General features: G+C 33.5%; 1 protein-coding gene across 1 annotated transcript in view; it reads right to left on the reverse strand.

Annotated features, from left to right (window-relative positions):
- Positions 1–206: 206 nt before the first annotated feature.
- Positions 207–17,029, reverse strand: part of Glrb (glycine receptor beta) — a 90,983-nt gene continuing 74,160 nt past the window's right edge. The window contains exons 9-10 of the mRNA XM_058583887.1: positions 11,415–11,707; positions 207–2,579 (exon numbers count right to left, since the gene is read on the reverse strand). Coding sequence (XP_058439870.1) covers positions 2,283–2,579; positions 11,415–11,707 — 590 coding nt within the window. The 3' untranslated portion in view covers positions 207–2,282. The remainder of the gene's footprint in view (positions 2,580–11,414; positions 11,708–17,029) is intronic.

The following is a 17,029-nucleotide window of genomic DNA, read 5'->3' on the forward strand; positions in this document are numbered from 1 at the left end:
CTTCTCAAAGGTTCCCCTATTCTCCAATAATGCCACAGAATGGCTACCGCTCCTTAAACACATGGCCTTTGGGAGAAATTTAATTTCTGAACCATACAGAGAATATATAGGACTTGGGACTTGAGAAAATATATAGTGTGATAAGGAAGAGAAACTCTATGACAGGAATAAGCAATGTCTTTAACAGAAATAAAAGAACCTACTGATTCATGAGGCAGATGATAATTTTTATTTTGAAGATACTTGATTTGAAGTACAGGAGATCCCACAAATTTAGAAATATATACCATAGAATGTACACAGGTGAGAACTGCCCTGGAATTAAATTACTAAACTCTTGGTAACACTTCTCAGTTTTGATGGAAGTTATATATACACACTTAATCCTGGGATAGCTATTTATATATAATTTGGTATTAAAATTGATCTTAAGGAGATACAAAAAAGAAATTCATTAACTTTATTTTCAACAAATATATTTCTATATAATGAGATCCATCTTCAGTATGTTAGAGTATATACTTAAAACTCTAGGTCAAACTCCCCAATATGAATACAATTTGTAAAAATAAATAAAACATAAGAATATATAATTTTTGCAAATAAAATTTTTAGTGATTTAAGTGCTATTCAAGATCCTGTTTTTCCTACCCTAGTTCCATTAGAGTGCTGTTACTTTGGGTCTTAATAGGATACTGAAATCCATCTATATGGTTACTTGCGGCATTTTTAAAATTTAAGATGGGTATGCTTTTGCAACTAGGGGGTGCTGAAGGACTAGAGAAGATGAGATTATATCCCATTAAAAAGCTCATGATCAGCAATAATCTTTTAAAAATGTCTTCAATGAACTGAATAGCATTGATTTACAAACAGTGATTTGCACGAGCCATAATTTTATTGAGTTGGCCATAGAAACATTCAGCTGGAACAAAACTCTCCAAATAATGTAAGTGTACTCCTTTGGTCTTACGTTTATGTTATGTGAATTACTGATAGTTCTAATTTTGGCTGTGGCAGAAATAAAAAGGAACATTGGATGTGATATTATTAGAAAATGGGGGGGTCTCATAAAAGGAGACTTAGTGCTTATTTTCAGGTTGGAACAAGATCAAAGTAAGTAAAACTCGGTCGTCTAGACTTTTGGCAAGAGAGAAAATACAAGTAGAAATTCAGTCTAACATAAACAAAGATATCATTTACATAATCTTTAAGTGTTTTGTAACATATCCCCAAATATTCAAATACATAAAACATAAAATAAAGTAGAAAATATTTTCAATTTTACTTAAAATATGTAAGCATTTTAATAAAATAGTTAATATCCTTTCATGATTATGTTTTTTTAAAATTTCCAATTTAAGTTACTTCTAGTAATAGGGTACTTATTTCCTCTTGATTTCTTAAAAAACATGTGAAATCATATATCTGTCACTGCATTCTGATTTAAAATATGTAAAACTCTTTTAAGGCACAATGCTTTTGTGTACTCTCTCAACAAATGAAATCCATGAAAATCAATTTGGGTTTTAAGATGATTTAAATAAATTTTATGGTAAATATTTAACTGATGTATCTATCCTTATGCATTTTTCTTTATCAGAAGTCAGAATCCAGTAAGCATTTATGTAACTGTGGGTTTTTCTTTGTTTCAAAAATGCTTTACTGTGTTTTATTATCTGGCAATTTGACAACACAGGCACATCTTAAAATTAGCTGATTTTACAAATTAATAACTTTTGGAACTTTATTTCTCCACAGAGCCTGCATAATTATAACTGATATATTTCTACTTACAAATTTTAAACAATATGTAACACTACTTGGCTTAATCTGTGATAATACCATCTAAAATTATAGAAGAATAAGATGGTTTTCTTTGAAAGTTACAAGGAAGGAAATTGGAAATACTACATATATTAGAATAGAGACCATAACAGGAATCAGCGTGCACATCATTTTTTTTACCAGAAATATCTGAAGTATTTGCAGTTTACACTAACCGAAGAAAAATGTTTGGATTTATATTATGTAGTATGCTTATCCTTCATTTATTCCTAAAGCAATATGCTTGCTGTACATATATACATCAATATTAGAGCACAGACATTACAGGATCATGCTGCCATTCAAAAGTAAGGTGCCACATTTTATTACAATCAAATGGCATCCAAAATGCAATATATTGCTATGAAAATGCAAAAGTTTTCACAGATCAGCATTTATGAATTGGGTTTGTCACAATGAAATGGGATTTTATTTGATAGAAATGGAAAAAATTATCATAAATATATAGACCAATATATAACATTGAAGAACAAGAAACAGAAGGGAAATAGTGCTCTTGCATATAGGTCAATTCGCTTTGCTGCTGTTGGAATAACGGGTTTGGCAGGGGGAGGCTTCTTATTGTTCTTTGCCTGAGATTTCCCAAGTCCATTGTTGACTTCAATGGGTTTTCCATAGCAGTCATAATTGGATAATTCAAAATCTCTTGGTAAGCTTCCAACAATGCTGAAGTCATTAGATCGCAGGTCAGACTTAGAAGTACAAACCTTTTTGCATCTGGTCTCACCAACCTGAAGATAAAAAATTAAGAACAGAATGCATTTAGATGGTACATCTAAAATTTTCTACTTATAAAACACTCCTCTTCAAAAGTATTTTTTTAAAATGGCTGATTTGCACAAGAAGGTGTTTGTTTACACCACAAAGGACCAACAGAGATAGTAAACAACTAATGAAACTATCAGATTGTGTTAACATTTAGGGTTTTGAAATATTGCCTAAATAACAAGAATGTATCATGCAATAAAAGTTTGATTGGTTATTTTACATTAGGCTTGTAAGAGTTGTCTCAGTTTGAAGACCAAGTAATAAAAATTCATCCTTGTTCCAGTATGCAATCACGGTACAGATAATATTGCTATGATGTATGGGTAACAGAAATCTCCTACTTCTAATCTTGAATTTCCCTACTGCTCCTATTTCTAAATAGGGTTGTTTATAAATAACAGGCATTTATCCCTTTAATGAGACAGGTCAAACCTCATGTACAAATAAGAAGTAAAAGATCGTCTCAATTACAAAGCAAAGATTTGCTAGTGGTAGGCATTCGTGACTTGTTTGTTAAAGTTGCACAAAACTATCACAGAGAAAATACAAAGAAATTTTATATACTTCACCTAGATCATACAGTACAGAGATTATTGAATTATTAGTCTTTAAATTTGAATCATTTCCTTATAAAACACATAATAATTCTTTCTCACTGAACTCTTGTCTAGCAATCAGAAATGTGCTTAGAAAAATTAAAGGTACAGTTTAACCACCAATGCCCTAGAATAACACTATTACAAAAGGCCATGGAAAGGTGACCTAATGACTCAGTTGCTTAATTTTTTTTTCTGTTCTTACAACTGAGTTTTGTGATTTGCCTTTGGAATCTTCATTATTGACATTTAGCAACTTTTTACTGAAAAGGGAAACCACCTTATTATCTACTGTTTATTACAGTTACTCTATATTTTGCATGCTTTGTATAATTAATATATTAACACATTCTGTATATTGCATTTACCTTTACTAGATTATGGCTATATTTAAAAAAACAGGCCTAATGTAATAAATAAAACAAAACAAATTTTATTCACCAGCAATAATTTAGGTATCAGAAGACTATCTTTTATTTGACATACATTTCCTGAGCAAGTGCTGGATGGAAGTGTTCAGAAATAGAGAGCAACAAATAATCCAGACATGCTAACTGAAAAAGTAAGTTCCTCAGAATTTATGTCTCTCATCAAACAATAACACTGCACTCCTTTATTGACCTTGGATATGCTAACTACTCTGAGTTAACCATTATATTTATATGATCATTGTATACGATCAAAACATCACATTGTACCACAAATGTACAAATATTATGTATCAGTAAAATAGTAAAAATAAAAAATTAAATGATGAAATAACAAATTGATGCTCATTTTTTAAAAAGCACATACAAATGCATTTATATGTACTCCTGACATTATATATTTAGTTTTTTTTTCCATTTTTTTCCAATCATGGAAATTTATTATATTATTTTTTAAGTTAACAAACAAATATTGGCTTCATTATTATACACTTTATTCACATCTATATATTGGGTAAGAATTTTATTGAAAAATGTTTATATAAATAAAACTGTAGAAAATGCACAAAACATATTGATAAGGAGGAATGGTAATTAGGGAGTTAAAAGTTCACCTTTGCAACTTCAAATACTTTTAGAAAAAAAAGATGTGAATCACCAATATGTTGAGCTTAGAGACTGTTTGTTATAAGCTCACAAGAAAACACAGTCTCATTGTGGTTTAATGGGACTTTGTTTTAACTTTGGTAGGCCAAAGTGAAGAAAGAGGATCTTCCCCTGACCCCACTTTTTAAATATGCAGTTAAAATTTATCTATTGTAAGACCCCCACTGAGCCTAAAAGAGCTGTCCCTACATTTGGAGGGTGCCAGCACAGGTTCCAGGACTGATTAGTGGAGAGAAAGAGTCCCAAGCATAACAACTAAAGTCTAATTTCTTTAAATATGACTTCAGGAAGCACACACACATGCACACACTCACACACGTTTACCTTTGACCCCCATTCACTGTCCCACTGAAGTTGTCCAGAATGAGTTTTTAAAACTATTTTTAGCAACTCATCCACCATGTAAGTACCACTGCGTGTGCACATGTAAGCACATGCACAAGCATGTGCACACACACATACACACACATACTTGCACACACATGTACCTTTTCTGTTGTTGCTCCAGATAGAATCCCAGACAGAAGACCACATGGAAAGCTCAAGTTTCCAGTGCCAGTTAAGGCATGTGTCAGCCTCTATGTGGTTCAGTGAACTTTTCAAAAGAGCAAATCACTGCCTTGATTGGAGCAGAAGTTAAGAACAGACTCCAAGTATGAAATCTTCCCATTATCCTCAGAATCTCAGAGCAATCTTTAAATTCAGGGATTCTGGGAATCCCAGTCTTACTTTCTCCCTTTAGAATTCTGGACATCAAAGGCTTTAGTTGCACTAAAGAATTCACGTTGCAAAACAAAGGAGTACTCTAGCTTCTGCAATAGACTTCAAAAGCATAACTCCTTATCACTTATTTTTACTTTTGCACAAACAAGACCAAATGGTTTTACTGTAGAAATGTACTTATTATAAATCAGAATTTTTTAAACAGCTTAAGATGTGATTTTATTGTCTGTAAGTAGCTAAACATGCGACCAAATTTATATGATTGTGACCTATGTCACACATGAATATTTCAAAATTTTAAATCTTTTTGTTTATATAACTATAATCTTTGATGAAGCATTTTAATAATTTAAAGATTTTTTTTCCTATACAGTTTATTATGTGGCTATAGAATACTATGTTTATGCAGAGAGATTATTTAAATATAATAGACATGAAACTAAAAGAATAACTTCTTCAGGTTAAAGCAATGTACAAAAGCAGTCCAAAAAACTTCAGGTTGGTTATATTAAGATTTTTACCCTTTTAATTCACTGAAACCTCTCTCAAAGATATATTGGAGAATTCTTATATTCAAACGATTAGAGTACTCTTTGTGCTCGTGTGTATGTGTGTGTACATGCCAGTGGAAAAATAATTTTTAATGATATGATACAACTGAATAAGTAAGATTAGTTTCCCAACTGAAGGGAGGGGGGGAGGGTCTTTGAGGTTTTAAATAAGTCATGATTCATTAACTAGTTGGCTGATCTTTTGTTTCATTCATCAGAGATTTCACACATACAAAAAGTTGATACTTTACACCTTATTAGAATATCAAATATATACATGAACATATAAAAGTGCTGGTAGTATGAACACCATTTTCAGTAGTTGTAATATGGAAAGAAATAAACTGCTTAAAATAATAACCCCACTTACTAACCCCACTTGTCACATAAAAGGAGAAATGTGAGTGAACTATCAAATTAACGACCCAAATATTAAAATAGCTGAGAAAGTATTATCCTTAAAATTTGAAAAAAAAATCTGCACATTCCTAAAAATAAGTATGGCTGTGTTAATCTATAATTTATAATTTTTCAATTGTTTCTTAGTATGAATATATGCCTCATTTACTTTCATCATATAAATTTCTGTCACTTCTGAAATTACTGGTAGCAAAAACAAGGTAGCACAATAAAGAAGTTGCCAAGAATTTTTTAAAAAATGATGCAGATAAAACATTTCTAATGCTTCAAACTTTAGCCTCTAAGACTTTTTGTGGTCCTTTTAAGTTTCCACTGATATGCATTTAAAAGCAAATATTTAGTGCAGTATTTCTTGATATGAAGACTTAGGCATGATTTCATGGTGATAAGATTTATTCTACAGAAGATACAGAGGAAATAATTTGCATCTATCAAATGTTAATCAATCCTTATTCAAAACCAAATCATCATTATGTAAAAAAACAACATCTCATTGGTGGACAAATAGCAGCTTTTATTATTTAATTTACTCCCAAATTATGAGCATGCATATTGTTTGCATTTTATTCATAAAACCTTTGGTGTATGACTCAGAAAAGGTGCTGTGGAGAGGGTGATAATACCCATAAAAGGAGAAATATGAGTGAACTATCAAATTAGTGACCCAAATATTAAAATAGCTGAGAAAGTATTTACCATTAAGATTTGAAAAAAGTCTAGACAATTATGTATATATGATGATAAAATTTTTGTATGCAGGCCACAAACCTCATACTAAAAAACAGACTAAATTATTGTTTATCTTTTCTACCTTTTAAAGTCATTCTTTTCTTGAGCAAGCACAATATTATTTGGAAATGAGCTTCAATTTCTGTAGTCCAAATTACATTATACTTCCATTAATTACTATTGTCATTCCACATAAAAGTAAATGACATAGCACCTGATTGAAATTACTTGGCAAAAGGCTATGTTTGGAAAAGTGAAATACATTGAAACAAATGAAGTTTGAATCCAAAACCACAAATATATTTTTCACAGGAAAACCACTATCATGAAAGAAAACAGAAAAATAGAATTTAAAAATTGTTTCCATTTTATTATACTTTCTTTCATGCATCCAATATGGAGCAATCTTATAAATGAAGTTACAGAGTTTATGTAGGTTTGATGTGTACATTCAAGCTTATTTATTTTTACACTCATCATTTTGAAATCTGTCTCAAAATAAAAATATTACCTGAGTATAATATTTATTGTGGAAAGTTTATTTTCTCTGATGGAGACTAAGAATAATTTACATTTATTTCCAGAGATTAAAATTTCTGGTCAATTCTTACACTATGTAAGCACCTCTCTGATTTTTATAGCAAAAAGCCATAGCAGTTTCAGAATCCAGAGAAGCCATGTTATTATTAGCAGCTAAAAACATAATTAAAATACAGAAGTTCTTAAATGTGTTGAACTTTTATTCACTGGGTTATTATTTTAATGCTTGAAAGATAAATTTAAAATAACATAATTGAGTCTAATATTTCAGGGATTCTCTTTTCCTTCATATCCATGTTTATAAATAATCTTAATATGCTCTATAATGCTCTAAAATGCTGCTTCCAATTAGTCGCCTTCCATCAATATTCTACTTGACAGAGTACATTAAGATGTCAAGATCATCCACACATTGGTACTCTGTTACTAGGGAATTTCTGCAGTTATTAAGACCCCATAACACACCAGTGGATGGAACTGATTATGGCATTGTTGGAAAACAAGCATCTGTTCTGTGGAACATCCTTGTTTTATGCACCAGATCTCAACCAAAGCTCAAGGTAGAGGGATCGGTGGGATGGAAACTTGAGGAACTCCCACCTTGGTACATTAGCAACAAGGCCCCTCTCCCTGTGCAGTGTCCATAGAGACTATATAGAAGACGTGGACTTCTATCTCCACCCAGCAGTAACAAGGTACTCCTTCTCCTCCACATTGGGGTGAGATCATAGCAGCCCAACCATGCAGTCAGAAGGCACCCCTCTGCTGTGTCAATAGAGACCACATGGGGAACTCTCCATCCCACCCAGTAGTAACAATCCCACTTTTACTGAGTGGTGAACCTGGACTTCCTTTTCCTGGAAGGACAGAGTCAGAAAAAGCCAGCCGAAACAGGTTTAAACAATATTCAACAATTCATAATATAATGTGAAAATGTCTAGTTTACAACTGAAAATCATTCATCATGACAAGAACTGGAAAAAATCACAAACTGAATGAAAAAAATTCAGTGGATGTCAAACATGCAAAATCTGAGAAAGATATCAGGGCATCCATGATAAATACGCTATAGTGAACTATCATATTATGCTTGAAAAAAATGAAAAAAAAAAACCAGAATGCCTCAGTGAAGAAATGCAAACTGCAAGCAGAAAACACACACACACATACACACACACACACCAAATGGTAAATTTTAGTACTGAAAAATACAATAGTAAATCCTAAAGCTTATGGATGGTATCAACAGGAAAATGGAGGGGCAGAAGAAAGAATTGGTGAACTGAGAGGTATAACAGAAGATATTATCTCATCTCAAAAATAACACAAGAAAATAGATGGGGAAAAATGAAAAGAGCCTGGGGACATAAAAATATTATAATGGCTCTAACATTTTTGTAATCAGAGTCAGAAAGATAGGAGAAAGAGGGCATGTCTGAAAAAGTACTCAAAGAAATAATAACTTAAAACTTTACATATAAACAGGAGACATAAATCGACATTTTCAACAAGCTGAACAAATCACAAAGAAGATTAACCTAAAAAAATACCAGAAACATTTAATTTAACTTCTGGTCACTAAAGACCAAAAAAGAACAAATTGAAATGCAAAAACAAGTGACACTTTTCCTAGAGGGAAAAAATAATTAGAATGTCACATTTTCATAAAAAGCCATGGGGTCAGAAGGAAGTGGCACAATACTGGTAAAGTGCTAATAGAAATGAAGTGTCACATCAGAGTCCCATCCCCAGAGAAAACATCATCCAGGAATGAGAGAAAAACCAATACATTCTCAGATGAAGGAAAACAAGAGTTCTCACCAGTACAACTATCCAAAAAAAAAAAAAATGGATAAAAGAATTATTTAAACAAAAAGAAAAGAATAAAACATCATCTTGGAATATTAGAATGAAAGAAAAAAATATAGTAAGAATATACAATAAGCTTTACTTCTCCTGAATTTCATAAATTATATTTTATAAGAAAATAAAAATCATAACACTGCTTAATGTGGTTCTAAATGTACACAGAAGAAATATTTAAGGCAATTATAAAGAAGTAGATAAAAGTATGTCAAGGGAAGCATGATTTTGCACATCTACAAGCTTGTTAAGATGATGGCACCAGTAGACTGTGATTAGTTATGTATCCATGATATAGTATCTTGAACAACCACTAAAGAAGTTACACAAAGAGAATATAGAATATTCAAAATGAAACTCTTAAAATTGTTCAAGTAACCCACATGAAACAGGAAAGAGAAAATGGACAAACAAAAACAGAACAGGAACTTAAAAATGAAATATAGACTGAAATCCCAACATGTCAATAATTACATTAAGTATAAATAATCTAAATAAACCAGCTAAAACATTAGAGATTGGCAGAGCAAAAACCATAAACCAGCTACAAGTTGTGTACCAGACACTCACTTGAAATATAATGATATAGACATGCTGGATGCAAAAGGGTATGTAAAAGGGTGGGAAAAGAGATATTACAGACATGCCTTTATCAAAGCCATGATAGTTTCATACTAATGAAATTTTTTTCATTACTCTTTATGAAGTGTATTAGGAAATGTAAAAGTTATACAATCTGAAGAAGCCTCCCCAAAAGTAGCAGCTAAGGATTTGCAGATGGTCTGGGCTTTAGGCTCGGAAAATGAGTGTAATGATAATAATAACAACAACAAAGGAGCTGTACGCAGCACTATAGTTCATTCGCTTTTCTATGTAAAAAATATGTATGTGGCATACTTGTCTAGCATTTAAGGTAGGAAGAGTAGTAGTGGTCAGCAAACTTATATAGTGGTATGAGGTCTGAACATAAGCAGAGCAGATAAGATTTTTAAGATTGGAGGACAGTGTGAATTAGTTAGTCTGTTATGAAATTTGTCATTCTTAATGGAATGATAATGGTCTCCTGGTTAACTAGTCTTCCCTACAAGAAGACATCAAAAAGGGGCCCTTTAGGGTAGGGAGACAGCAAACCTTAATCAAAGAAGCTGCCTGTTGTTCCAGAACATATTATTATTTGACTCTGAAGGCCATGCCTACCATTCTTATATTAATGCCATGATCAAGTGGCAAGGCAAGGTCAAGGAATGAAACCCTATCCAATTCTCTAGCCACTAATGGTTGGACCACACAGCTCCCTCCCTGTGGGCACCTCAATAAGTAAGTAGCCTGCCTGATGTATTCTATAGGCAGTTCTCAAACTCTATGGGGAACAGGTCGGTTATTTCATCAAGGGCATTGGTTCCCCCAAGTCTCATTACGGATGGAAGGTCAGTGTGGTCCTCTGTCCTTTCACCAAGGTCTATCAGATGAGAAACATAGGGAGTTCCATATTCTGGCAAGATCTCCCTCTTTAATTATAACCATGAAAACAAAGTTGTCATGAGCAGTTAATAAATCATGTGAAACCTGGACCTTGAGACCTACTTTTGAGAACCCTGTGATGTGAGGGCTCCAGGAGAAAGCCCATTTGTAGCTTGATCCTGTCGATAGAAAAGTTCCTTGCTTGCTATGGAATTCACTAGTTCAAAATCCTTGATCTCAAGTCCCAGCTGCCCAGGGGTAGAAGAGATGGGCTTAGCGGGCTATGCCCCAACTGTGTTGTTTTTCTCAACTTCATCCTGTTTACCCTAAGAAGTTTTTCACACTGAAACCCTTTAATACCCATAACTATAAAATAAATTCTCGGGTTTTCATTCCCTTTGTTATATCCAGCCTCCATCAGAGCTGGATCACCCCCTGGGCCCCTGCTTTTCACTTATTTCCATGTCTTTGTCTTTATTTCTTAAATTTCTCATACCTTTAATATTTCTAAGATGACTTACTGCCCTAGTTCGGGCAAACTGAATATACAACGTTGTATCATTAAACTCAGTGGAAAGTCCTCAAGACATTTTTAATTAAGTCACTGATTTTTTATTTTCTTAAGTAGTATTTGACCTAAATGTTTTGAATGTTATCTAGCCCAAAATGTATGTTGGGCTCAATTCCTTTTCATCTGTGAGGAAAAAAAAAGTAAGTGAATGTGAATTCTGTCACATCTTTTCACACAGAGAACAGTATCTCTCTCCTGACACTGCAGAGAGGATGGGGGGAATCATTTCAATGAATAATGTCATTCTTACCTGCAACGTGCTAATATGCACAGGAGTCCCTGTACCATTCACAGTATTCTTTTTAGCTGCATTTCCACCTTTCCCATCTGCTTGCTCAGCCTTAGCGATTCTGGCTTTCTCAGCCTCAACTCTTTTAGGGTTGTTCAACATCACCTGGACAACAGCATACTCCACCAGTGAAGCAAACCCAAAGAGGAGACAAGCAATGAGCCAAACATCAAGGGCCTTCACGTAGGATACTTTGGGAAGCTCAGCAGCAAGGGTGGTGCACTCAGAGGCCAAGCTCAGGACAGAGAAAATGCCTACAGAAACAGAAACAGAAATTAAAGGTTGCCCGTATCCCTAAAAAATGATGTGCACTCATTGATGATTCACTAAGTTCCTCCCCAGTAATTTTCAATGAGCCATAAACAATTCATTAGGTCCTTCTAAATCTCAAAGACTAGAAGAAATAATGTGTACATGCTTTTATAATATATAAAAAGATTATTGATTATGTTCTGGGATGTTTGTAAATACTTAACATCTTAAAAACAGACATTCAATGTAAACACAATTTGGTTCTGGTTTAAATACTGAAGTTGTCTAAACTGTTCTATGGGATCTGAGGAAATATATAGCTCTCTGATTAAAGAGGATTATTTCATTTTTCAGTTTTGTTTTAGAGAGATTTCAATTACAGAGGGAATTTACACTCATGAACAACCAAATTTGAACAAAATCAAATATACAAATATATATTCTGATAAGAATTATTTGAAAAAAAAGATCCCATCGAGAAGACAAAGTAGAGAATATTTCTGATCGCTTCAGGAATAACCAACAGCAATGACATCAAATTAATTACAACTTTTCAACAAAAGAAATAGAATTCTACTACACATAATTTTAACTGTACATGAAAACTTAAGTCATTTTAACTAAAGTAATTAAAGCTAGCATAATACACATTAAATTAAGTAATTTTAAAGTCCTAAAGAAGAATCCCAAAAATGATTCTTTCTCAATTGCTACCCTCTATCCAATTTTCCCTTCTCACTTTCTCCCTTGCTTCATATTTTCAGGAAAAGGGAAGCAGAAATATGACCTGTTGACATAGGCTACCAGTAACACAATGGGTCAGAAGAAACCTCATTCACTCTCAAAGGAGACTCACTTTAAGTCAACTCAATTAACAGGTTAGACTTGACTCTCTGAGTCCATTTCACTTACCCGGCTGAGTACAGTATATTCTTCTTAGACGTGGCCCCTTTTAAGAATTAATGAATATATAACTACAATAATAAAAAGTATACTGAACTCTCATTTCCCTTCTGTTTAGGGGATAAACACTATATTATTATTAATAATTGGTTAAAGCACTAAAATTATATTCTATTAATTACATAATTTTAAAAGCTTCTGAAAGGTGTCAGTTTTATTAAATTGTTCAAGAACCTAAGATACTCTCTACTAGATATAGAAACTTTGTAGTAGAAATATAATGACTTCTGAAGATGAAGTAATATTAGATATATAATGATTTGATAGGCATCTTGCTATTAGAGCAATTATCCTCAGTTCTGAGGAAAAACTAAGAAGTAATTAATAGAACTGTATTTTCAATGTTCATATAGGTCTCAATGTTTTCCAAACTGGAAATAGAAAACAACCCACCATCTAATACTATTTAGCACCTGTACTACTAGCTTCTAGACTACACCATGAATATTTATCTGGATTTGTTTTGTTTTGAAAATTCATATTTTAAAATGAATCTGTACTGTAAGCAGAACATTCAACTTAGTTGTTGTTCAGGTATATACTGAATAAAGTGGCTACATTTAAATTTCTTTCTTCTTTTCAGATATACATGTTAGGAGAGTGTATTTTGACATACTATACATACATGGAGTATAACTCATTCTAATTAGGATCCCATTCTTGAAGCTGTATTTGTGGAGTTTCACTGGTCATGTATTCACATATGAACAAGAACAGTTATGTCCAATTCGTTCGTCATTCCTATTTCTATCTCCCCTCCCTTTCCATTTTTCCCCTTTGTCTAGTTCAATGAACTTCTATTATCTGCCCTCCCACACCTCCTTATTGTGTATTAGCATCCATATATTACAGAAAACATTTGTCCTTTGATGTTTTCAGATTGGCTTATTTCACTTAGTATGAGAGTCTCCAGTTCCATCCATTTACCAGCAAATGACATAATTTCATGCTTCTTTAAGGCCAAGTAATATTCCATTGTGTATATATACCACATTTTCTTTATCCATTCATCTATTGAAGGACACCTGGGTTGGTTCCATAGCTTAGTTATTGTGAATTGAACTGCTATTAATATTGACATGGCTGAATAACTGTAGTATGCTAATTTTAAGTCTTTTGGGTATGTACTGAGGAGTGGGATAACTGTTTCAAATGGTGGTTACATTCCAAGTTTTCTGAGGAATATCTATACTGCTTTCCAAAGTAGTTGCACCAATTTGCAGTCCCACCAGCAATGTATGCGTGTATCTTTTTCCTCATATTCTCACTAACACTGATTGTTATTTGTATTCTTGATAATTGCCATTCTGCCTGGAGTGAGATGGAATCTCAGTATAGTTTTGATTTTCATTTCTCTAATTGCTAGACATGTTGAACATTCTTTCATATATTTGTTGACAAATATATGACATGAGAATCAATCTAACAAAAGAGGTGAAAGACCTCTACAATGAAAAACTACAGAACCCTAAAGAAAAAAAAATGAAGAAGACCTTAGAAGATGAAAAGACCTCCCATGTTCTTAGATTGGCAGAAGTAATATTGTCAAAATGGTCATACGACCAATAGCACTTATACAGTTTTAATGCAATTCCTATTGAAATGCCAAAAATGTTCATAGAGATAGAAAGAGCAGTCATGAAGTTCATTTGGAAAAATAAGAGACCCAGAATAGCCAAAGCAATTCTTGGTGAGAAAAGTGAAACAGGAGCCATCACTATACCAGACCTTAAATTATACTACAGAGCTATGGTAACAAAAACAGCATGGCGTTTGTACCAAAACAGACTTAATGTATGAGTGTATCTTAAATGTATGAGTGAAAAAGATTCACTCATACCAATGGAAAAGAATAGAAGAAACAGAGACAAACCCATAAAAGTACAGTTATCTCATACTAGACAAAGACACCATAAACATGTTGGAGAAAAGATAGTCTCTTCCACAAATGGCATGGCGCTAGGATATCTGGAAATCCACTTGTAGCAGAATAAAATATAAACCCTATTTCTCACCCTTGACAAAACTCAATTCAAAGTTTATCCAAGACATAGATATTTCAAAAACTGTACATCAACTATAAGAAAATATAGGCCCAACACACTCCATTGTGTCAGCTTAGGTACTGATTTCTCAACAAAACTCATAAAGCACAGGAAGTAAAATCAAGAATCAATAAATGGAATGGAATCAAACCAGAAAGGTTCTTCACAGCAAAGGAAACAATCAAGATCATGAAGAGACAGCATACAGAATGGGAGAAAATCTTTACCACCTGCACCTCAGATAGAGCATTTATCTCTGGGATATACAAGGAACCCAAAATACTTAACACCAAAAAAGCCAATAACCCAGTCAATAAATGGGCAAAGGAATTGAACAGACACATCACAGAAGAAATACAATTGATCAACAAATGTATGCAAAAATGTTGAACATGTCTAGCAATTAGAGAAATGCAAAACAAAACTACACTGAGGTTTCATTCCACTCCAGTCAGAATGGCAATTATCAAGAATACAAGAATAAATTATCAAGAATAAATGTTGGTTAGGATGTGGGGGAAAACGTATACTCATACATTGCTGGTGGGACTGCAAATTGGTGCAACTACTTTGGAAAGCAGTATGGAGATTTTTCAGATAACTTGGAATGTAACCACCATTTGACCCAGTTATCCCACTCCTCAGCATATATCCAAAGGACTTAAAATTAGCATAATACAGTTATGCAGCCATGTCACTATTAATAGGAGTTCAATTCACAATAGCTAAGCTATGGAACCAACCCAAGTGCCCTTCAACAGATGAATGGATAAAGAAAATGTGATACATATACACTATGGAATATTACTCAGCCCAAAGAAGAACAAAATTATGGCATTTTCAGTTAAATAAATGGAGCTGGAGAATATCATGGTAAGCAAAACAAGCCAAACCCAAATAACTAGAGGCCAAATGTTTTCTCTGATATTCAGATGCTAATTCACAATAAGGGGCAGATGTGGTAGCCAGGAAAGGATTAGATCAGATCAGATTAGATTAGACTAGAATTGGATTGGAGAGAGGAATGAGGGGAGGAAGTATTGTGGTAGGAAGGAGAGCAGAAGAGGAATCAGACAATATTACTCTGTGTGCATATATAATTACATGACAGGTGTAATTCCACATCATGTACAACCAGAAGAATAAGAAGTTATACTCCATCTATGTATGATGTGTCAATATGTATTATACTGTTATGTATAACTAATCTGAACAATTTAAAAATAAAAAAAAATAAAAGGCTTACTAGTGCCCTTTTGTCAATAATAATAATAAAAAAAGACTCCTGAAATACAAGAAGTAAAATCATGAACCAATAAATGCAATGAGATGAAACTAAAAAGCTTCTTCACAGCAAAGGAAACAATCAAGAATGTGAAGAGAAAGCCCACAGAATGGGCGACCATCTTTGCCACCTGCACCTCATATGCAGCATTAATCCATTAATCTGCAGGATATACAAAGAACTCAAAAAACTAAACCAAAAAGAAAGAAAAAGATAAAAGCACCCAATCAATACATGGACAAAGGAACTGAACGGTCACTTTACGTGGATTTTAGTAGGAACCTCTTTACTGCTTTCCTTGCTTCACCTTTACCTGCCATCAGAATATAAAGTAGGCTACATTGAATTTGGTGAAAATTGATTTAAATTAGCCAGGTTGGTGGTGCACACCTGTAATACTAGTGACTTGGGAGGCTGTGGCAAGTCAGGGCCATCCCATGGAGCATTCCTGGGCCTAGTCACTTTTGCAGGAAGGAGGAAAGATAAGGGGGAAAAGGCAGGAGAATAAAGGAAGCCTAGGACAGATAAAAAGGGCAGAATACCTCTCTTCTTGGGATACCAGGATACAAGCTGTGGCCTCCTTCTCCCTCCCTCATAAGGAGAAGTCTATGTTACCCCTTTTTAAATAAACCCTGCTTCATAAAACAACAACAACATCAACAAAAACAAAAACAAAAGGCAATTGCAAGTTCAAGGTCAGTCTCAGCAACTTAGTGAGGCCCTAAGCAACTTAGTGAGAATGTATCTCAAAATAAAAAATAAATAAATAAAAGAGCTGGGGGATGTGGCTCAGTGGTTATGTGCCCACCCCTGGGTTAAATCCCCAATACTCCCTTTAGAAAAAACTGATTAGAATTGGAGTCTGATCATACTTTAAAGCCATTAGAAGGTTCTTATGTTGCTCTGAATAATGTTCGGAATGCATTCAGAGGTGTTCTGTGGACCAACCCTCACCATGGCTAATCTTTCGGACCTCATCTTTCATTGCTCCACCTTTACCTCATTCTGTTCCAGCTATGCTGGCCTCTTTA

The sequence above is a fragment of the Marmota monax genome, unplaced genomic scaffold (assembly GCF_021218885.2).
Source record: "Marmota monax isolate L192 unplaced genomic scaffold, Marmota_monax_Labrador192_F-V1.1 WCK01_AAM20220418_F8-fsc00002, whole genome shotgun sequence".
In the NCBI taxonomy this organism is placed as follows: Eukaryota; Metazoa; Chordata; class Mammalia; order Rodentia; family Sciuridae; genus Marmota; species Marmota monax.